Raw genomic sequence first — 22,905 nt, 5'->3', positions numbered from 1 at the left:
TTTCTTTGTGAATATTTTTGCTTTAGGTACAAAAAATTACAAACTTTCTGTTAGTACCGGTAGTTTACAAATTTGAATAGTTTAAATTTTGAATTATTTGAAATTTGTGTGAATCACTAGTTTGTGAATAACTTAACTTTGAAAATAGATTTTTCAGTGATTCTTTTTTCTTATGTTTAATATTAGTGTGTTTTATCATTTATATTCAATTTGATAATGTTTAGGTTATTTAAAAAATGAAATGCCTTTGTAACGGATGAGTTTTTGTCTGAAACCCTGATACTTCGAAAGAGATTGTCCATTTTGTACATGAAGTGCATCCAGTTTTTGCAGTAACCCTCTCTACTTTTTTGCACATGCTATGTGGGTGAAATTATGATACCATGCCAACTTTTAACCTTTTCTGAGTTCATTTGAAATGCTTTTCAATTTCAGGGTCATTTAGCTGAAAAAATCAGTAAATGCATGAAAGAATTTGCTTGCACATAAAATTTCTTCGCGTTTCAAATGCCAAAACACATAACTAGCTACCCTAACTATTACAGAGATTCCCTCCTAGGTGTGAAACACAGAAAAAAGTGATGATAGTGAAGCCGATCACATCCCAGATCTTTGGGTGTGAAACTTTTTCTTCGCGTGTGTCCCTTTGCGCTGTAACCATGAAAAATCTTCATCATTTAACTGGATGCTCGGGTCAATATTCACTGTGAATGGAGCAATTTCATCAAACTTTTCATAATCTCCTGACATTTCTGTCTTGTCATCCACTCCCATGATGTTTCTCTTCCCATAAAGAACTATGTGCCGCTTTGGCTCATCGTACGATGCATTCGCTTCCTTATCTTTTCTTTTTCTCGGCTTCGTAGACATGTCCTTCACATAGAAAACCTGTGCCACATCATTGGCTAGGATAAATGGTTCGTCTGCATACTCAAGATTGTTGAAATCCACTATTGTCATTCCGTACTGCGGGTCTTCCGTTACCCCGCCTCGTGTCATATTGACCCATTTGCACCGAAACAAAGGGATCTTCAAACCACGTCGATAGTCAAGTTTCCATATGTCCTGTATATAACCATAATATGTTTCCTTTCCCGTCTTGGTTTCTGCATCAAAGCGGACACCACTGTTTTGGTTGGTGCTCTTCTTATCTTGGGCGATCGTGTAAAATGTATTACCATTTATCTCATACCCTTTGAAAGTCATTATATTTGAAGATGGTAATTGGGACAGCAAGTACATGTCATCTTCAATAGAGGCGTCATGCATGGTACGTGTCTGCAACCAGCTGGCGAAACTCCTGGTTTGTTCACATGTAATTCAGTCATCAGACCGCTCCGGGTGTTTGGAGTGTAGCAAATTCTTATGTTCATCCATATACGGAGCCACCAAGGCGGAATTCTGTAGAACTGTGTAGTGTGCTTCAGTGAGAGAATGTCCGTCCATACATATTATTTGTTCCCCTCCTAGCGTGCCTTTTCCATCCAGTCTGCCCTTATGCCGCGATTCAGGAACACCAATCGGCTTAAGGTCAGGAATAAAGTCAATACAAAACTCAATGACCTCCTCATTTTCATGGCCCTTGGAGATGCTTCTTTCTGGCCTAGCACGGTTATGAACATATTTCTTTAAGACTTCCATGAACCTCTCAAAGGGGAACATATTGTGTAGAAATACAAGACCCAAAACGTTAATCTCTTCACATAGGTGAACTAGAATGTGCGCCATGATGTTGAAGAAGGATGGTGGGAACACCAACTCGGAACTAACAAGACATTGCACCAAATCATTCTCTGACCTTGGTATGATTTCTGGATCGATTACCTTCTGAGAGATTGCATTGAGGAATGCACATAGCTTCACAATGGCTAATCGAACATTTTCCGATAGAAGCCCCCTCAATGCAACCGGAAGCAGTTGCATCATAATCACGTGGCAGTCATGAGACTTTAGGTTTTGGAACTTTTTCTCTGCCATGTTTATTATTCCCTTTATATTCGACGAGAAGCCAGACGGTACCTTAATACTGAGCAGGCATTTAAAGAAGATTTCCTTCTCTTCTTTGGTAAGAGCGTAGCTTGCATGACCCTGATGTATGTCGTCTTTTCCGTGCATACGTTGCTGGTCCTCCCGTGTCTCGGGTGTATCTTTTGTCTTCCCATACACGCCCAAGAAGCCAAGCAGGGTCACACAAGATTCTTCGTCACGTGCATCACGTCGATTGCGGAGCGGACCTCTAGGTCTTTCCAATAGGGCAGGTCCCAAAATATAGATTTCTTCTTTCACATGGGTGCGCGTCCGTCAGCGTCATTCGGAACAGGTTGTCCACCAGGACCCTTTCCAAAGACCGCCTTCAAATCCTTGACCATATCATGTACATCAGCACCAGTACGGTGGCGAGGCTTCGTCCGGTGATCCGCCTCACCTTTGAAATTCTTGCCTTTCTTTCTTACGGGATGCCTGCTCGGAAGAAATCGACGATGTCCCAGGTACACATTCTTCTTACAATTAGCCAAATATATACTGTCGGTATCGTCCAAATAGTGCGTGCATGCGAGGTATCCCTTGTTTGTCTGTCCTCAAAGGTTACTGAGAGCAGGCCAATCATTGATGGTCACGAAAAGCAACGCCTTTAGGTCAAATTCTTCCCCCATGTGCTCATCCCACACACATACACCTGTTCCATTCCATAGTTGTAAGAGTTCTTCAACTAATAGCCTTAGGTACACATCAATGTCGTTGCCGGGTTGCTTAGGGCCTTGGATGAGCACTGGCATCATAATGAACTTCCGCTTCATGCACAACCAAGGAGGAAGGTTATACAAACATAGAGTCACAGGCCAGGTGCTATGGTTGCTGCTCTACTCCTCAAAATGATTAATGCCATCTGCGCTTAGACCAAACCATACGTTCCTTGCGTCATCTGCAAACTCCTTCCCGTACTTTCTTTCGATTTTTCTCCACTGTGACCCGTCAGCGGGTACTCTCAACTTTCCGTCTTTCTTACGGTCTTCTCTGTGCCATCGCATCGCCTTGACATGCTCTTTGTTTTGGAACAAACGTTTCAACCGTGGTATTATAGGAGCATACCACATCACCTTGGCAGGAATCTTCTTCCTGGGGCGCTCGCCGTCGACATCACCAGGGTCATCGCGGCTGATCTTATAGCGCAATGCACCGCATACTGGGCAAGCGTTCAAATCCTCGTACTCACCGCGGTAGAGGATGCAATCATTAGGGCATGCATGTATCTTCTGCACCTCTAACCCTAGAGGGCAGACAGCCTTCTTTGCTTCGTACATACTCTCGGGCAATTCGTTGTCCTTTGGAAGCATATTCTTTATCATTACCAGCAACTTTCCAAATCTCTTGTCAGATACACCATTCTCTGCCTTCCATTGTAGCAATTTCAGTGTGGTGCCCAGCTTTTTCTTGTCACCTACGCAATTTGAGTACAACATTTTTTTGTGATCCTCTAACATGTGCTGTAACTTCTTCTTCTCCAAATCACTTGCGCAGTTTCTCTTTGCATCGGCAATGGCCCGACCTAGATCATCAAGGGGCTCATCCGATGCCTCTTCTTCAGCTTCTTCCCGCATTGCCGGCTCAGCTTCTTCCCGCATTACCGGCTCAGTTTCTTCCCTCATTGTTGTATCATCGTATTCAGGGAATCCATGGCCAGGATAGCTATCGTCATCCTCTTCTTCTTCATTGTCTTCCATCATAACCCCTCTTTCTCCATGCTTGGTCCAAACATTATAGTGGGGCATGAAACCGGACTCAAATTGGTGGACGTGAATGGTTCTTGACGTAGAGTAATTGTGAACATTCTTACAGCCAGCACATGGACAAGGCATAAAACCATCCGCCCACTTGTTTGCCTCAGTCGCAAGCAGAAAAGTACACACGCCATTAATGAACTTGGGAGAGCATCGGTCATTGTACATCCATTGCCCGCTCATCTTCAATACACAACACTGAAAACACCAAATTAATACAATACATAAAGTTCATACATAAAGATCATACAACACTTAAATGCAACAAACAAATAACTCTCTAACTAAAGAATTTAAATGCAACAACAAATGCGATCAAGATCGCAACTAAGGTAATAATTGATCCAACAGCATAATGATACCAAGCCTCACTATGAATGACATATTTTCTAATCTTTCTAATCTTCAAGAGCATTTTCTCCATCTTAATCTTGTGATCATCGACAACATCGGCAACATGCAACTCCAATTCCATCTTCTCCCCCTCAATTCTTTTCAATTTTTCCTTCAAATCCTCGTTTTCTCTTTTAACTAAATTTAACCTCTCGACAATAGGGTCGGTTGGAATTTCCGGTTCAACTACCTCCTACATACAAATATCTATGTCAACTTGATGGGCATAATTTGTCATAAACACGAAATGCAATGAATAGTTTTAAAAGAGAATATACCACATCCGAATCATAACCCAGACGAGGGACGACGGGGACAGATATCAAAACCATGGCACTATGTATAACAAACAACGTATGGGTAAGATAATTATACGAGTAACTATATATCCAAATCACACAAACATCAATTTTTTATATAAAACTTCATGAACAAGAGGCTCACCACAAGGTGGTGCCGGCGACGGGACGTTGCGAGCGATCGACGGTGGTTACGACGGAGATTTAGAAGGTACTAAGTAAACCACACCTACATATGCAAACTAAGTGTTATTTTTGACCTCAAATTGCATATAAATCAAATACTAGAACATATATATAATTCCTCCCAAATTACTAAACTCAAAAATCAATCACTATATAAAGCATTGCACGAGCTAATCTAGCAATGAGAGATAAAAGGACAAAGTTGCTAACCTTTGTGATCATTTGAATGGATGGGGGCCTTCAAATGTTGACAAATTTTGGACAAAATGTGTGATGAGCTTGAGGGTAAGAGGGAAAAGAACAGAAAGGAGAGGGGAAAGGGGAAGAACAGAGCGAGCTCGGGTGGACGAAGGGTCTATGTAGGACGACCTTTAGTACCGGTTCATGATACGACCCGGTACTAAAGGTGCTGGAGGGGCCCCGGACTGATAACATCCTGCCACCACTCACTTTAGTATCGGTTCGTGCCACGAACCGGTGCTAAAGGTTCACCACGAACCGGTACTAATGAGAGCGTCCGGCTAGCCGTTGGAACCGGCACTAATGCACACATTAGTGCCAGCTCAAATTCAAACCGGCACTAATGTGCTTCACATTTGACCCTTTTTCTACTAGTGTCTAGCTTGCACATGAGGAATCGATCAGCTTTGCTTGTTGTGTACTACATGCGTGTCGAGGAATCGATCAACTTCTATACGTTCGTGTCCAGGCGAGCTCAGTCCTTCCTGCGTGTCTATTGCTCTCGGCGAGATCGACAATGTACAGTCTGTTGGATGGCAATGCATCACCGCCGTCCTGCTACAGCTAGAAAAACCAGCTCTTCGACCAGTCAGCTACCGCGACACATCAAACACCACTGGCATGTACACGCTAGCTGACCAATGTAGGGAGAGAGAAAGAGAGATTCAGACCATTTTGTGTGATGTGGCGCTGATGTGGCGAGGTCAATGGTCAATAGCAGGTCCATGTCAACCCAAAACCACCTTGAGGGACGCAAAGTATCCGGTTCTACAAGTTAAGGGACTATGTTTGTCTGGTTTTAAAGTTTAGGGACCATTTTTACACAGTTGGTAAAGTAGAGGGACCAAAAATATACTTATCCCTATTATTAATAATGCAAAATTCAGCAATCGAACAATCTCGACCCAGAAATAAAGCGAAAAACAAACTCCGAGACCGTATACCTCGCGACAGTAACTCCCGCAGGTAGCCACTAACCCTATGTTACAATACATGCCAGAAACCCAAAATACACAACTCTTAGACTACGCCTTCAAGAAAGAATCGTTGTACGTGTGCTGATGATAGCGAGTTCACCACAAGGTTGAACTCTGGATTCTCATCTCCGAAGCCAAGCTTCAACCCACCACCTTCAGCAAGGACATGACACAGGCGCACATCGACATAGCCCGATCAGAGATCTTGTGTTTGTACCGGAATGCATAAACTTATTGTTGAAGCCGTCTGTACCATCCGCCCTTATCCGTCTACCGGGGCCTCGATAACCGGATACCTCTCGAGAAGACAACGAATGATAAAGACGTCTCATACCGTCTGCCTCCCGCTACAGTCGCACCACCTTCGATCGAACATCAACAGACTAAACATGACACCTCCATCAGAGCCATCGTGCATCACCATGCAGCCGGACATCCCACGGTTGTGCTCGAGCGCAGCGAGACCCGGGCCAATGGCGTTTGTGGGTCTCTCTGTCCGTGATCTCCGCCACCCATGTCCCCCACCCCCGCTCCCGGATGCCGTGGTAGCTCCTTTGCGGCTGCTGCGGCGTGGGGTGGTCGGGGAAGCCGGAGAGGCGGGCCGGGAAGGCGGCATCGTCACAACGGCTGCTTGAGGAGGATCCGGCGGAGAAGGACGCGTGGATGCACGAATCCGCGTTGTTGATCAGCGACGGGGACCTCCGACCACCGCGTCCAGCCATTGGGAGGATAGGGGCGGCACGGAATGGCGTGAGGAGGCATCGGTTGTGGGGAGGGGGGGGGGAGGAGGGGCACAGAAGGCGGAGAGAATGTCAAGATTTTTTACTTCGCCGCTGAGCGGTGAAGTAAATAATTGACGGAGACGCGGCTCGGAGGATAAATTTTCCTCTTTTATTGGCTAAATTGGGGCTCGGTTAGATGCGCGTTAGAGAAATAAAAAAATCACTAACACTGGATAAGGGGTCGGTTAGAGTTGCCCTAACAGACAAACCAATCGTGCATTGCAACGGCCAGCTACGACCTGATATCCGTATCCTTTTCTATCTCTTTTCCCTGCGGAAGATTTGATTTCCATCCGAACACGGTGGAAACCAGATCTGAAAAACTTTCAACCTGATGCCATATATATATCCACGGCACAGACGCCCCCGAGGAGGAATATTCGAAGAGCAGAGTAGCACGTAGCAGTTCACGAGCGTCTTTGATATCGATCTACGTCGAGTAGCCACGATGTCGAGGGCGGCGGCGGTCGTCCTCCTGCTCGCGATCGCGTTCGTGTCGACGACGACGACCGTGGCGGCGGCGAGGCACCACGGCCACCACCATGACGGGTTCGCGAAGGTGTTCGACCGGCAGGAGGCGGACCTGGTTGAGGCGCTGCCGGGGCAGCCGGCGGGGCTGGGCGTCCGGCAGTTCTCCGGGTACGTGACGGTGAACCAGACGCACGGCCGCGCCCTCTTCTACTGGTTGTTCGAGGCCACCCACGACGTCAGCAACAAGCCCCTCGTCCTCTGGCTCAACGGAGGTACCTATACGAGAACAAAGTCAATTACATGTATTATTTCTACCGATCGTAATATAGCATGCATGCATGCAGGGCCTGGATGCTCGTCGCTTGGATACGGAGCACTGGAAGAGCTGGGGCCCTTGCTGATCCAGAAGGGAACCCCTGAGCTCAGGCTCAACCCCCACGCATGGAACAAAGGTACCAAACAATTCGATAGTCACATTGCCGTCAAATTTGCTAGTGACAGCTCGTCTTAGTTTTTACGTAGTAATTATTTGTGTGTGTGCAACCGCAGAGGCAAATCTGCTCTTCTTGGAGCAACCTGCCGGCGTCGGATTCTCTTACACGAACACCACCGCCGATCTCGAGAGATTCGGCGACGACCTCGCTGGTACGTATGCATTGTAGTATTATCCTTCATTTATTTTTCTACTCCACCTTTCTTAGTTAACTTGAGTGGATGCGTTCGTGAATTAATTAGCTCATGACGCGTACACGTTCCTCGTCAACTGGTTCGAGAGGTTCCCACAGTTCAAGGGCCACGATTTCTACATCGCCGGAGAGAGCTACGCCGGTGATTACTGCTACTACCCGTCGATTAATCTCGTGATTATGGCACCACATTAACTAGGTAATACTAGAAAAGATCTAATCAATCTTGTATATTTTGTAGGGCACTATGTCCCCCATCTCGCCGAGAAGATCGTGGAGCAGAACAAGAAGGTGCACAAGAGCAGGCACATCAATTTCAAGGGTTTCATGGTACGCCAATCAGTTTTGTAGTGCTTCAACAGGAATCAACGAATTATGATTTAGTTAATCTCTAATTGTTCGTCCTATACGTTTCCAGATCGGGAACGCGGCGATCGACGAGGCGTCGGACGAGCGTGGCATGGTGGACTACGCGTGGGACCACGCCGTCATCTCCGACGAGCTCTACGACGCCATCAAGCAGAACTGCAAGTTCGACCAGGCCGGCAACAGCAGCGACTTCTCGTCGTCAGGCCAGAACCCCAGCAACGCCGCCTGCGAACGCGCCATGGACGGCTTCTACGAGGCGTTCGACCACATCGACATCTACAGCCTCTACACCCCCGCCTGCACCGCCTCCACCGGCACGGCGGGCCAGCTGCCGCGCCGCCTCCACCGGCCCTCCGCTCAGTCCGACAACAGCAGGTCCATGCGGCCGCGGTACAACAGCTACGACCCGTGCCTGGACAACTACGCCGCCGAGTACCTGAACCGCCGGGACGTGCAGGACGCGCTGCACGCCAACACCACCGGGAGCATCCCCTACGCGTGGACCGCGTGCAGCGACCCGCTGTTCGAGCACTGGAAGGACTCGCCGGCGTCGACGCTGCCGGTGATCAAGAGGATGGTTGACGCCGGCCTCCGCGTGTGGGTGTACAGCGGCGACACGGACGCCCGGGTGCCCGTCTCGTCCACCCGCCAGGCGCTGCGCAAGCTCGGCCTCAAGACCCTCAAGCAGTGGAGGGAGTGGTTCACCAGCGACCAGGTCGGCGGCTACCAGGTGGACTACGACGGCCTCACCTTCGTCACCATCCGCGGTGCCGGGCACATGGTGCCCACCGTCACGCCCGTCCAGGCCAGGCAGCTCTTCGCGCACTTCCTCGCCGGCAAGGAATTGCCGCCCAAATCCATCATCGCTTAAGCTTGGGAAAATAGTGCTTCCTCGCCGGCAAGGTATTTTAGAGGTTGTTTGATTGGAATTGTAGTGTCGAATATCTAGTTTCGAATTTCGTATGTAAATCAGAACTTGCATTTTGCTCTTCTATATAGTAAACTATCTTATCTAAAATACCGAGTATTTTTTTGTTGTTGCAATAGTGTAGAACTAAACTTATCAAAATGAGGTGCGCATCTAATTTGGTGCCTTTTTTGCGTTCCAATTGAGAGCTTTTATTCAACGAAAGAACTCCTAGCATCATCAGCCAAGAGGTTGGTGGGTAGGAAAGATGGTCTAGATCCAGTCCAACTTTCGGTGACCATCAATATGCATGTTTTGCACAAAGGTGGGCCGGAACATTGGCTTATCTACTTACATGTTGAATAACAAAAGAAGAAAAAGAGACAGCTAGCTCTCCAATTTCGAAAAGTAAAGGAGCCACAACAGAAAGGACAAGTATTCCAGAGATTAACAATCTCCAGGCAGTCTGTTTTTATGATCACATGGGAGAAGCCACGTAGATTAGCAAAGATAACTCCATCATGCAGCGCCATTGTCTCCCTAATGAACGGATCCGAAATCCCCGGATGAGGTTTACTCCATGCACCCAACAAAGCATTTTTGGAACGAGCAACACCACCCACTCCTATCTTGTTGGAGTCCACAGGAATCCACCCAAAGCCCGGGAGCACCGATGCATGTTTGTCTGGCATATCAAGCAGAGCCAAGTCCTCCCGAATTCTCTTAACCGAAGTATAAGGGTCAAGCTGATCATCTGCATGAGTAACTCTATTCCTCGAATGCCATATTGCCCACATAACTGATATCATTTGAGCCCTTTCCACATCAGAATACGTCCCCTCACATAAAATGTCACGGGACCATGTATCCGGGTGCAATCGCGGCCTCCGAAGATCGAAGAGAGCAAATGCTTGTTTCCAGAACAACTTTGCATGTGAGCAATGCACTAGGGCGTGCATTAGGTCCTCATCCATTGCATTACAGACATTACATCTACTGATTACCTTTATGTGTCGATGCCTCAAGGTACATTTATCTGGGAGTATCCCATGCACCACCCTCCACCAGAAAACACGAACCTTTGGCAACACCTTGAGTTTCCAAAGCGACTTCCACATCTGTTTTTCGGTCTGTGAGGATCCGGTAACCGTCCCTTCCTCTAGAGCTGCAAGCTCCTTCTGAGTCACAAGAGCACGGTACGCCGACTTTACAGAATAGATGCCACTTCTTTCATGGGCCCAAGCAAGGAAATCATCACCACCACCTGCCCGTAGTGGGAATCTAATTTGGTGCCTTCAAACAGAATTTTGGGCACAATAGTCATATCTAATTGTACTCTTGGTATGGTCAGATAGAATTCAGCTGTTGCGGCCGGCGTCATGGAATTCGCTATGATGCCTACTATTAAGAGCATCTCTAGCCGAACCGTTAAAAAGACTTACCTCAGGCTCAACTTCTACTTGGTTTAGCTGCTCATAAAATTCAGGAGAACCTTTCACTGGCTCTCAAATTTGAGCCAGGATTTCATATCGCTCGACGCCCTCGACCCATGCAACTCGGCCCACCTCTCGGGCCATGGTAGATTCGCTCGCTGACAACGCTGCAGCTGGAATCATCCATATCTTCCCTGTCAACGCCGGGCTCTTGTGGGCGAAAAAGGTCATTGCTATGCTCGGTTTCGTCCAAAACAGAACCGGTGGACGACCATAATGCCGTCGAGCACCCGTGGAAGAGCTAGGCGGCGTCGGAATTGTGGCCACACTAGTGTTATTTCAAAAACCGGAGTTCAACAGCGGCGAGCCTAGTCAGCAATCACACTCCTTAGAGCTTGCAGGTCACTCCAGAGCCCAGCCATCCACCAGCAGCCTCGACGTCACCTCAATGTCGTCAGCGGAGGCTCTCACCTCCTCCGTTCGCAAAGTGCTCCATGAATTGCATAGGTAAGATTTTCATTTCTTTGATCATTGTGTTTTACTAGTTTTGCTATCAAATCCAACATGAAATATTGCATGGTGTAGATGAAGAGGTTAAGGGAGATGTTCGTCAAGGATTCTTGATCCGAGCAAGAGGAAGAATACGATGATGATTTTGAAGTGACCACTATCGTGATCGTTCACAAGGAATTTTGACAGCAAAGACTAGGATCGCAGTTTGGCCGCTTGCATGTCAATCAGAATAGAGCAGAAGGCTATGTCAAGCTTATTATCAAGATTTACTTTACACCCAATTCAACCTATTGGAGAAGTATTTCCAGTGGTGATTTCGGACGCGTCGAAGTCTCTTCAACACCATTGCAAAAGCCATTGAGGAGCATGATCCATGATTTAAATTAAGGAGGAGTGCATCGGAAGAAATAAGTGTAAGCTCATCAATGAAGTATGCCGCGGCTGTTCGAGTGCTTTCCTATGGGTGTTCGGCCAACGCCATTGATACCGGGAAAGTAACGAAGAAACCCGGTGAAAAAACAAAGAAAACAGATAGAGAAAACATTGAAAATGAGTGGAAAAAATCAGAAAAAACTAAGAAAACGAGCCAAAACCAGTACATTGGCCTAATAAAACCACACGCGTCTCGTTGAAACCCAGCAAACAAAAAGAAAACACGAAAAATGGAGCAGCCTAGTAGTTATGGATCCTTCAGACCAGACGGACGCTATAATCTCTATAGGCGAGATATAGTCTTCGCGGAGAGAAATCGGCCTGCAGACCACATGCACAGGTTGGATGTTGACTCTTGGCGCCACTAGCAGAAGCACAAGTTGCTCGATCGGAAACGTGGTGGATACATACGAACCCCCAAGAGTTTAAATGCGGAAGATGAGAAGGTTCGCAGCAGGACGTCGTCCCATCCCTGGATGAAGGATCCATTGATCATGCCATGCATGATCCGATCCATTCAGCCAGCTTCCCTGTACGTATACAAATAGGCAGGCCTCTCGAGAATTAAAAGCGGGACGGGGACGAGTGAGAGCGACGGTGGAGGCAACAACGCCGAAGCGGACGATTCCTCACGTTTGTTTCAGCTTGTGGTGACACGACCTGGGAAGGAGATGCTCGGGGCCCCGGACTGCCGGACTGGTCACCACGCACGCCACCGCATTGTTTCTGTTCCCAACGGCTAAGTTTTTCTACCGGTGCCGGTAGGCACCGGTGTTAGATCCACCGTTCCTCACTTTCGTCAAGATCTGTGCTGCCAGCGTCCGTATAAGTTAGTAATCCCAGCGGAAAATTTATACAATGGAAATACAACTGTGCAGTCTGACAGATCGTATAGAATACAATCTAATAGAGTCCACCACTTGGGGATATTTATTCTTCTTATCCTTCTCGTCCAGACCTCCGTCTCCTCTGTTTCCCCCATTAATATTTTCTCTTTCCCCGTCGCCATTGTTTCTCCTCAAGTTCTTGCGGCAGTGTATGAGTAGATTGATGAGTCAAGTTCTCTCTCTCTCTGCGCGGCCATTGGTTCTCCTCAAGTTCTAATATCAACTGGTTTGTCCTCAAGTTCGGAATCTTAGGAATCTTATGCATCAATTTGGTAATCAGATTTGAAGCCATGAAGCTGCCGTAGCCCAGATAAGATCTGATTGAAGACCGGAATCGTATAACGCTACTGACTGGGATCTCTAGGTCCCTCTTTTTTCCAATATCTTAGTGGGCCATCAATCTGTTCGCCGCCGAGGAAAGCAAAAAAGGTTAGTTTATCCCCTGCTATTTGACAACTTCCTTGTAGGATATTGATCCTTTTTTGTTGTGTTATAAATTAATCCCCTGCTATTTACTGCTATGCAAGTTTATTGAATTATTATAGCATGGTCATTATTTTATCTTATTTGGTTGGAAAGTAGGAATATTAATTTAACCTGTTGGAAATCCGTTGAGGTTGTAGGTTAATATGGATAGTGAGAGGGACAGCATCCCGGGTAGTTTTATGGCACTACTAAACATGGTTGAGCAGCCAATGTCAAATTTGAATCAACAGTGAGTTGACATACTTCATAATAAGTTTTAATATGTTTGCACCTAAATTTAAATTTATTATTACCAATTTTGCTTATGTAGTAACAAATTCATTATCAATTTAGGAACAATCTGAAGTCAGTACCTGAAGATAGTTCTTGCTTTTCTGATAGACCTTATTGCTCAGAAGACAATGATGTACTTTCGAGACCAAACTTAAGGTAAAATACATAAATTCCATTATGACAACCCTTCGATGTAGTTTACATAAAATTATTGATGTACATGAACTTGTAATCATGATTTCAAACAGGGTGGACACTTACGATTATGCTGATGACTCAAATGAAGTTCAGTCCCGTCTTGAATGTATCAGAGACACCGTTGAAATTCCAGATATAATATCTGGGCCTGAAAATCTAGATCAGGATTACTTATTTTCTGCATACAATGTTCACACTGAGGAGTCTGATTCTAATGAACGATACCTTGAGTAAGTAAGAACTTTTTAATAATTTTTTTCATACTTAATATGTATTGGGAGTTTGATTTATAGATGTTTATTTGTTTTGGATAGAGGAGGACAAGTTGGAGCTGTTGAACACGGAATTAGAAGTTTTTGTGAAGACACTTCTGTTCAAATGTTAAGGCCGGTTGTTGGTATGAAGTTTTCATCAAAGGCAGAAGCATATGACTTCTACAATACTTATTCTTGGGTGTTTGGTTTCAGTATTAGAAATGGTGATAATTTTATTAATTCCAAAGGCGTACAAACTATGCAGGAATTAATTTGCCAATGAGCCGTAAGTAAATTTGTTAAAAATGATCATATTGTACTATGCTGGATTTTTAAAACATAATTGTAGAATGTATTACTATGTTTAATGACATTCAATCTGATACATCAATTTACTGTGCAGGGAATCAACAAGACTACTAAATATGCCACTACTAGATGTGGTTGCAAGGCAACACTCAGGGTAAATCTTAATGATAATTCAGAATGGTATGTCAAAGTTTTTAGGGAGGAACACAATCATTCCCTTGTCGAATCTTGCAGTGAGAAAAAGCGCATGCATTCACATCAACATATTGACAAGCCAATCAGAGATTTAATAAAGAATCTTCGGGAGAATAATGTATCACTCACAAAGGTTAATTCTATAGTAGCAGGTTTCTATGGATCAACAAAGAAAGTACCATTCTGTAAGCGCAAGTTGCGTACTGTTTGTTCTTAGATTGCAAGTGAAACCCTTCAGGATGACATTGCTAAGACACTGGAGAATTTCCGTGATATGATAGCAATGGACGATAGATTTGCTTTCTGTGCACAGGTGGATGATGCCAACAGGCTAAAGTCACTAATGTGGACTACTGGGAGGAGTAGATCATTATATAATCACTTTGGAGATGCAATAACTTTTGACACTACTTATGGAACAAACATCTACAAAATGCCATTTGGTATGTTTGTAGGAGTTAGTAACCACTTTGAGAGTGTAATATTCGCTGGAGTGTTCTTGACTAATGAGAAGGAAGAGAATTTCTGTTGGGCTTTTAAGCAATTTGTTGCTATGATGGGTGGAAAACACCCAATTACTATTCTTACAGGTAAACAATACTTTTGAAAGACCTTTACGTCTGGCTTGTTTATTTCATGTTTAGTGTATGAGATTCTTCACAAACTAAATTAAGTAATTTTCTAGGACTAAATTTTGCAATTATATGTTCTTAATACATTATTTTCCATCATACTTTATTTCAGATCAGGCTAGAGCCATTGGAAATGCAGTCCGGAAAGTTTTCACTCATGCAGAACATAGATGGTGCAAATGGCATGTTCTTAAGCGGGCTCATGAACTTCTTGGTGCTGTCTATAGCAAGCACAAAACATTTGCCGATGATTTCCATAAGCTAGTGAACCACATGCTAACTGTAGAAGAGTTTGAATATGCCTGGAATTTCGTTACGGTAAAATATTGTTTGCAGGAACATCCTTTTATGACTAGAGCCTACGAGTGTAGGCACAAATGGGCTAAACCATATTTTAGCAAAGTTTTCTGTGCTAGAATGTGTAGCACTCAACGTAGTGAGTGTGCAAACTTTATGCTGAAGATACATACTGTATGCAATTCTTCAATAAATGCATTCATTACCCAGTACACTAAGCTTATAGACGATCGTGAGAGTTGTGACGCAGATGCCGAAAGGAAAAAACAAATAGGTGAAAATTTAGTAAAATCCACTTTTGTACTATTTTACGATAGTAATTTGTTGCTATATGTATGTTTTGTTAAATTTTTTCCAAATCTAATTTTCTATAAATAAATGCAGAAAATAATTAAGGTCCATTTTGGATATCCAATGGAGAAGCATGCTTCAGTTATCTATACTGCAAAGGTTTATAATCTATTGAAGAAGGAGCTCATTAAGTCAACATCATACCTTGTGCTTCCTAGCATGGAGGAACATACTTTTGTTGTGAAGCACGTCCAGGCCGAGTCTAGGGAATCGTGGTCGAAAGTAATATACAAAATCAAAGTAGACGAGTCTATTGGATATTACACTTGTGAATGTGGACTTTACGAACATTTTGGTGTTCTTTGTAGCCACGTCCTAGCGGTATGAATCTCAGAAATTTGAATTGTTAAATATGATGTTATATCTGAAAGCAACTAATTTTGTTTGTTGTTGTTCTTTGTCCCAGATTTTTGTGAACCGAGGTGTCTGCAAAATTCCAGATTGTCATATAATGAAGCGGTGGACAAAGCAAGCAAGGTCATCTAGTTTCAACAATAAGTTGGAGAAGTATATCGGCGACACGAACGAGGAATCGAGATCATTTAGGCACAAGATATTATATTTTGCTGTAATAGATATAGTGAATGAAGCTGAAAATGATCAAGATGCTTTTGCAATTGCAAAGTCTAATTTTACTCGCTGCAAGAAGGAATTACATGAGCACAGACTTTCAAAGACAACTACATGCCGGGTCGGATATGGATCAATCCCTGAACATGAAGTAACTACACATTCTGGTGTTCAACAGGAAGTCAATGAAGTTGCTGATTCAGGTCTTCAAATAGTTGATACCGCAAACAATATTTCAATTCCGGTTTCTTCAATTCTTGCGCCTGCTATAATGAAGAAGAACGGTAGACCTTCAAATAAGAGGTACATGTATGGCATGGAAGCAAACATCAAGAAGAAGAAACGTGGGAAAACACCGGACCAGAAGACCAAACATCTGGGTGGTGTGTTGGGTGTTGTCCAGTCAAGGTTTTGCAGCAAATGTCGATCGCCAACACACATGATCAAAAATTTTCCTTAGTTATATTTACCTTAATGTTATTTGTTTTCGTTTTGTTGTTGCAATGAAACTACTAATGAAGTGTGTACTGATTGGAAACTTAAATGTATGAATCCCTGAACTAATTTTCTTGTTCTTACCGTTGTTATTTATAATTGCCTTAGTATTGTGTCGTTAATTAAAGTTTAACACATCCTACATATTTGGATTAACCTGAACGTTTTAATGGTGTGCTTTGTTTTTTGAACGATTTGTCATTATGCTATAGCGCCTATTATTTCAAATATTGAACTATTATGTATTGCATTAATTCTTTGTTACATTGCTGCAAACAGTATTAATCTTTTACTAATGTACAATTCCTTTTGTTAAGATTTTGTATTATGCATTGTGAATATATTTTTAAGATTAACTATTAATAAGTATATGTTCATTACTGTTTTATAAGGAAACCATGAATCATATATATTTTGATCTAGTTTTTGGTTATATCACATTTATAAGGTGCTTATTAAGTTTCATATTTGAATAAAATTAATTTCCGTATACTTGTTTGTTTCATATTTCACTGAGATTGATTTCATTTCACTTACAGGGATTGATTTCTTGTAATGTGAAATGAACTAAAAACTTCAATTTCAACTATCACTTATAAAAAATATCTTCTTAGGGCTGACATTCCCGAGGCCTGATTTTGACATCTATTAATATTTATAATATATCATTACATTTATTTTTACCTTATGAGCATAAATAATTTTGTCAATAAAAGCTAATTCAATAAAGAACTACATTACTTAATTCCTTATGAAAATAACAAATAATTTCAACAGCCGCAGATACATTTATTTTAATTACAATTATGCATTTAGTTATGAATATTTTATAGTTCTGTTGGAAAATTGCAAATGGATATGAAATAAGATTCGAATCTGGAATGTTTTGACATTGTAGTACGTAGATTTTACTTACCTCTAATTGTAGTACGTACATTTACATTTATGAGTCCAATTGTGGAATATTAGCACAATTTCATAAATCATAAGTATTGATAGTTTCTAACTACATTGCCAATTGAAATATGAAATACATGAGAACGTACAATTATTTAATTTATTTCCTACTGCAGCCGAAAAATGGTGTGACAGGTTTATTTATTTTAGTGAAATACATTACATAAGAAGTAGCAGAAATGTTATAGAAACATTTACATATGAAGAAGCTGAAATATTATAGAAGCATTTCATATTGAGTCATTTCATTACACTCAAATTTCTGGACATAACGTTCCAAATGTAAGTACTTCACAATCCAAAATATGGTCTAATTGAAACCGAAGCTTAAATCCCCACAATGTTGACACACAAATTGACATTAGAAACACAACTAAGATCTGAAATTGCAATGTCCCACAGTTAACTATCGTTTCTTCTCCTCTTCATTGATATTCCATCCGTGACGATCCTACGCAGCAAGGAATGTTTTGATATTAAAAAATGGTTCCATGACGGAATTCGACATTGTAGTACGTAGATTTTACAAGTATGATAATGCAGATAGATCAACTAATTTCACAATTAATTGAAATCTAGAATGTTTTGCATATTTTTGTAATTTACATTTAATAAGTTTTACAAAGAATACTTGTCCTCGCGTCTCACTGAAATAAAGTACATAAATATCTCATACAAAATATTGAAATAGCACGTTCTTCCAATTGTGCAATTCAACTCTGGTGCTCTTCACCTAATCCTCAATTGTTTCTATGTAGGAAGTTGGAACCGTTCCATGGTTTCCTTTAATGGACAACAACTCATACAGCAACAATGGCTTGAATGACATTACGCTTTCCTGCACAAGAAGGAACATGTAATTAAATATTAGTGTGGTGCAACATATGGACAGAAGTTTTCTGTATTTTGATAATTACCTGTGTGTGGGTTCCAATAATGTTTTCTCCATGGAAATCACGAATTGATATAATCGTCACCAAACCAGAGTCATCACTGTAGTAAATTTTCATATTACTAAACCTATACATAAATAGTTTTTGTAAATGCATTAGGAAAGTTCAAGCAATAGTACCTGTTAGCACCGTGAATAATAGGCTTCAAGTAATTTGTGTCCCATGTGGTAAAGTCAACTTCCCATCCAGAGTAAAGCTCTTTCACAACTGTTGTCATTGCGCAAAGAATTTTCTTGACGTTTGAATCATGCATCTTCTTTAGTTCATTTTCATTTGATCATACATACGTTGGGTCAGCAACATGTACATATTTAAGCATCATGTCATGGAAATAGGAGCACCATGTAACATTAACTAGAGTAGGAACTATAATCTGCACAGAGATTAATAGTTTACTTAATATGACAAAAGTTTTTTCCTCATCAACTACTTTACCTTGTAAATATTCAGCTTGCACACACACACACACAAACATAAACACATAATGGATGTGAAAATTCTTACGGTTCTGCACTCTGATATATCATATAATACTGCAATCTTCCTAAATTGGTCAAGCACAGAACGGCTGGACATAACATTCTCGTTTGCTAGGACCATCATCTGCATTCATTTTATGAAATTTCATTACGTATTTTATAATTTGACAAGATCAATGATTATGACTAATAATATAATGGTAATATATATAATTGTTTTTTTCGGGAACTTACAACGAAGTCAGACTCTAGTATATGCCTACACCTTTGCTTCTTTTAAGTGCCATACATCAACCTTTCAAGTTGAACAAGTCTCCTTATACATAAATCAAATACTTCGTAGCTGAATGTTCTGAAGAGTACAAGTATATCCTTCAATTCATTGCCTGTGACCTCGATGTACCTTGGTTCATAATGTATTATCCAGCACCTGTTGTATAGAAAATGTGAATATTATTGATAATTATTTATATTATGTATATGCCATTCTTTAAATGAAGTATACTTACACTTCATTTTCCTCTTGCTTGCTTTGTAGTACCCAATTTGATAATGTAGCTAGCATGGCTGATGATCTTTTTAGCATATTACTACCTACAAGCACATGATTAATTGCCAATGGATTGTTGCTTACTTTAATTTTATCAATAGGTGAGTCTGTGAACTTTGCTTCCAGTGCTCTTGCATTTAAGTTCAGGATATCTTCTCTCTGAAACAAACGAAATGCAACAGCTGTTTCGGACATCCGACTAGCCACTGTTGCTGGTGAAAGTTGATTTGGTGGTGTTTGCACATTTTGAATTTCTGCACATGTATTAGAACATGTTTTTTGTACTTCATTAGTTGGTGTTGTTGTTGCATCCATATTTCCTGAAAGAAATAATGTACAGAATGAAAGAGCTTAAAATTTAGATATAAAGTGGAAACAACATATGTTATGACACCAAATGAATTATAGTTTATATAGTTGCACATATGTGACAACAAATTTTTATATGAACCAGAGAAGTAGGTAACTTGATATAATAAGTACAAAAAAAATAAAACATATATCAGTTCTTAATAATGCAGTATGACTTCCTATCTCTTACCAGTAATTCCAATTTCAAACATTTTGCTTCTAGATGAGTCCAGTTTTTTGGAAGTGCCTGAAACATTAATGAAAAAAACTGTTAGCATGTCTTAGTCAGTGCAGCACCTGGTTGTTTTACTTCAGAAGTACTTACAATCACTGTTAGAATCAGCTCCACTATATTCACTTCCAGAACGCTTTATACTGTTTCTGGACTTGGGTGGACCTTCAGATTGAACTTCTGTCGCTGGGCTGTGGTCATGAAGCCTCTTCGCTAATTCAAGGTTGTCATTTAAAATGATTTCCAATAGATTGTCTATCTTTGTAGACAGATTTTCCCTTCCTGATTTCGCTAATTCAGGGTTATTAACATGACCGGCCAAAATACCAATTGGCTGTGTAATGGATTTAAACTCAGTCATATGTCTTACAATCCTAGCACTGTGCCATTTAAGATCAATTATTTGAGGAACGGTTAGCTGATCAAATAAATAGTGTTAGCAAATATAGTTGTTGCCGTAGAAATATTCACATTTTTGCAATTGTTAGAAATTCATGCCTTCTTCGGTGTTGTTCCTTGTACATAAGAATCAAGGTAAATATTTAGTGGGCGCTTAGCATGACTTGTATTGTGTACTGCTGCAGGTTTGCTTGAAACTATGTTAGGTATAAATGGAGGTTTCTTCATGGGAAGAGTTGCAAATTTTGATGTACTTGCAGCCTATTTACAAACAATATATTTTCTGTTCTTCAAGGACTTTAGCTGAGAATCATACAAAAACAATTTTGATTATTTAGACAAATTCAGAGAAATATATATGATACGTAACTACACAACATGTTTGTCATACTTTAATACATCTTTTCTATCTTTATTAGATTGTAAATAAAAAATTGATTTCAACAGAGAAGGAATTTACTTTCTATTTCATTTCATAATGAAATATCAATTTTATGCGATACAACATGTGTCTTGATTTCATAAATGTGAAACGTTTGTTTATTTTTCATATTTCATATAACATAATGCATGTTAGTGAAACATGTGTTTGTTTATACTTCTAGAATACTGAATATGGTAAGTATTAAAGTATTCCATATTAGTGAAACATATTTCATATTCCATATTTCACATTAAAAATAGAAAAGATATTAAGTTCAACAATACGAGTCTTTTTAATCATTTAGTTAGTTATACATCTTTTGGAAAGTTGAATATGCTAAGTATTTGATATGTCATTTATTTGACATAGTTAATATGCAACACTTTTATTACAAATTGAATAAGTTTTCTACTAACAGTTTAAATTTGAAACATCATATTTCAGTTCAAACAAAAGATTCATGTTATATTTTCAATTATGTTGCAATCACTTGTATTGATATTAGTATTTCATCTTTTGCAAACTTGAATACTCAAATTCATATTACAGATATCTGACAAATCTAATATCATAAGTATCATATTTCATTATTTGTATATATATAGAATGTATGTATAAAAATTGATATCAATATAGAAGGAATTAAGCTGAGAATGATAAATAAACAATTTTTATAAGTAAGACAAATTCCGAGAAATATATATGATAGGTTACTAATTATATTATAACCTCATTTGATCCGAATGAATGATCATCAGCCTTCTGCCTCACAAGTTCTATCATCTTTGACATCTTCTCACAGTCAAATGCAGAAATAGTAGGCACTACATAATCAGGTATGTTTAGAATTCCAAGATTGAGACTGTCCAAAACAAAAGCCTGTCATATATTTAATAAAGTACAACAATTAGTTTCCATGCATTAATAAATCATCAGACGCAGAAAATAATATAATATTTCAGAATCATGATTCTTTCAATTACATTACTCACCTGCAAAAGTAGTGCGCAACTTGAAACATATTTCACACATTTTTTGGTCTTCAGTTCATACTGAGCTTTTCTGGCTGCATTCATAATTTCATCAATTGCTGCTGAGCAAAAGTTGTATGATGGTATTTCATTTGGTTTTAGTAGTGAACCCCAGAAATCTTTAGCTCCATGATTTGCACTGCTGTGAGCTATTAAGAAATATCCCATTATGAAGCAAACAAAAGAAGTCTTGAATTGGTCAACCTGTGTTGCATCCATACCATTTGGGTACTCCCTGGTTATTATTGTTTCAGCCACCTTCAAACTGTTCATTTCTTCAGGGTCGTATGTAACAGATCCCATTGCCAGACGCAAGAATTCAATTTTCTCGTCTACTGATTGGCATTCCAATCCTCTCAATAAGTTCGGACCCTTTGGTATTCTTAGAATTCTGTGGACATCTTCATCAGTTATTGTGAGGGAAACTCTATCATTGATTCTTATTGTTCTAGTATCAGGTTCAGTGTTGCATAGCACCAGCACTGTGAACTTGTGATCTAACTTGTTTATTTGTGGAAGGTCCAACAAGCCTCCAAAATCCATATCTTTCACTATCTTCCTTTTACAATTGTCAAACTTGTTTATAATTGCGGCAACTTTTTTGCAAGAACTTCTAGGAGTTGCTGCATCACATTCTGAAGTGTCCGAATTTTTAGAATCATTGGACTTCCTATCTGAACTATGATCATATCCAGACATGTTCTACCAAATCCTACATACGCAGAGTAGGTACACGAGTTAATTTTACTATTATAATAATTTATCTCTGACTTTGAAGAAACTTTGTTTTATTAATTTCTTCAACTTGCTGTACTGCTATATGAAATGTAAAAAAATGCTTATAACATAATTTATTGTCCATATCACTTCTTTACCTATTGTTATACATGTTGAAGTAAAGTGTTTCTATATTTATATAACAATTTAATTCCAATGTGCAGCTAAATATATAATTTCACTAACTTTTGAAATGTATGCACACAACACATTTAGCAGTTAGTTACAAGAAATATATATACATATCAGTATCTATGTAATTCATAGTGTCTTCAATATATCCATGTATAATAATGTAATGTGATTTGTACTCACTGTAATAGTGAAATTTGATTTTT

The 22,905-nt window shown here is 40.7% G+C and overlaps 1 protein-coding gene and 2 pseudogenes across 2 annotated transcripts; 2 read left to right on the top strand and 1 right to left on the bottom strand.

The window, feature by feature from the left end:
• Positions 1 to 7,062: 7,062 nt before the first annotated feature.
• Positions 7,063 to 9,121, top strand: LOC125548214 (serine carboxypeptidase-like 34; annotated as a pseudogene). The gene is made up of 5 exons (XR_015599677.1): positions 7,063 to 7,399; positions 7,472 to 7,579; positions 7,677 to 7,955; positions 8,055 to 8,143; positions 8,232 to 9,121. The product of XR_015599677.1 is annotated as a serine carboxypeptidase-like 34 (transcript).
• Positions 9,122 to 14,343: 5,222 nt separating this feature from the next.
• On the top strand, positions 14,344 to 16,960 carry LOC147979101 (protein FAR1-RELATED SEQUENCE 5-like). Its single transcript, XM_087515035.1, has 5 exons — positions 14,344 to 14,659; positions 14,814 to 15,267; positions 15,379 to 15,670; positions 15,756 to 16,327; positions 16,954 to 16,960. Exons 1-5 carry the CDS (start codon positions 14,344 to 14,346, stop codon positions 16,958 to 16,960), a joined length of 1,641 nt encoding a protein of 546 aa, XP_087371161.1.
• Positions 16,961 to 18,104: 1,144 nt separating this feature from the next.
• Positions 18,105 to 22,489, bottom strand: LOC147979100 (uncharacterized; annotated as a pseudogene).
• Between the last annotated feature and the right edge of the window lie 416 nt (positions 22,490 to 22,905).

This window comes from Triticum urartu, chromosome 3A (genome assembly GCF_056163025.1).
Source record: "Triticum urartu cultivar PI428250 chromosome 3A, HENAU_Tu73, whole genome shotgun sequence".
NCBI lineage: Eukaryota > Viridiplantae > Streptophyta > Magnoliopsida > Poales > Poaceae > Triticum > Triticum urartu.
The sequence above is the reverse complement of the archived record's forward strand: the minus strand, read 5'-3'. Positions and strand labels throughout refer to the sequence as shown.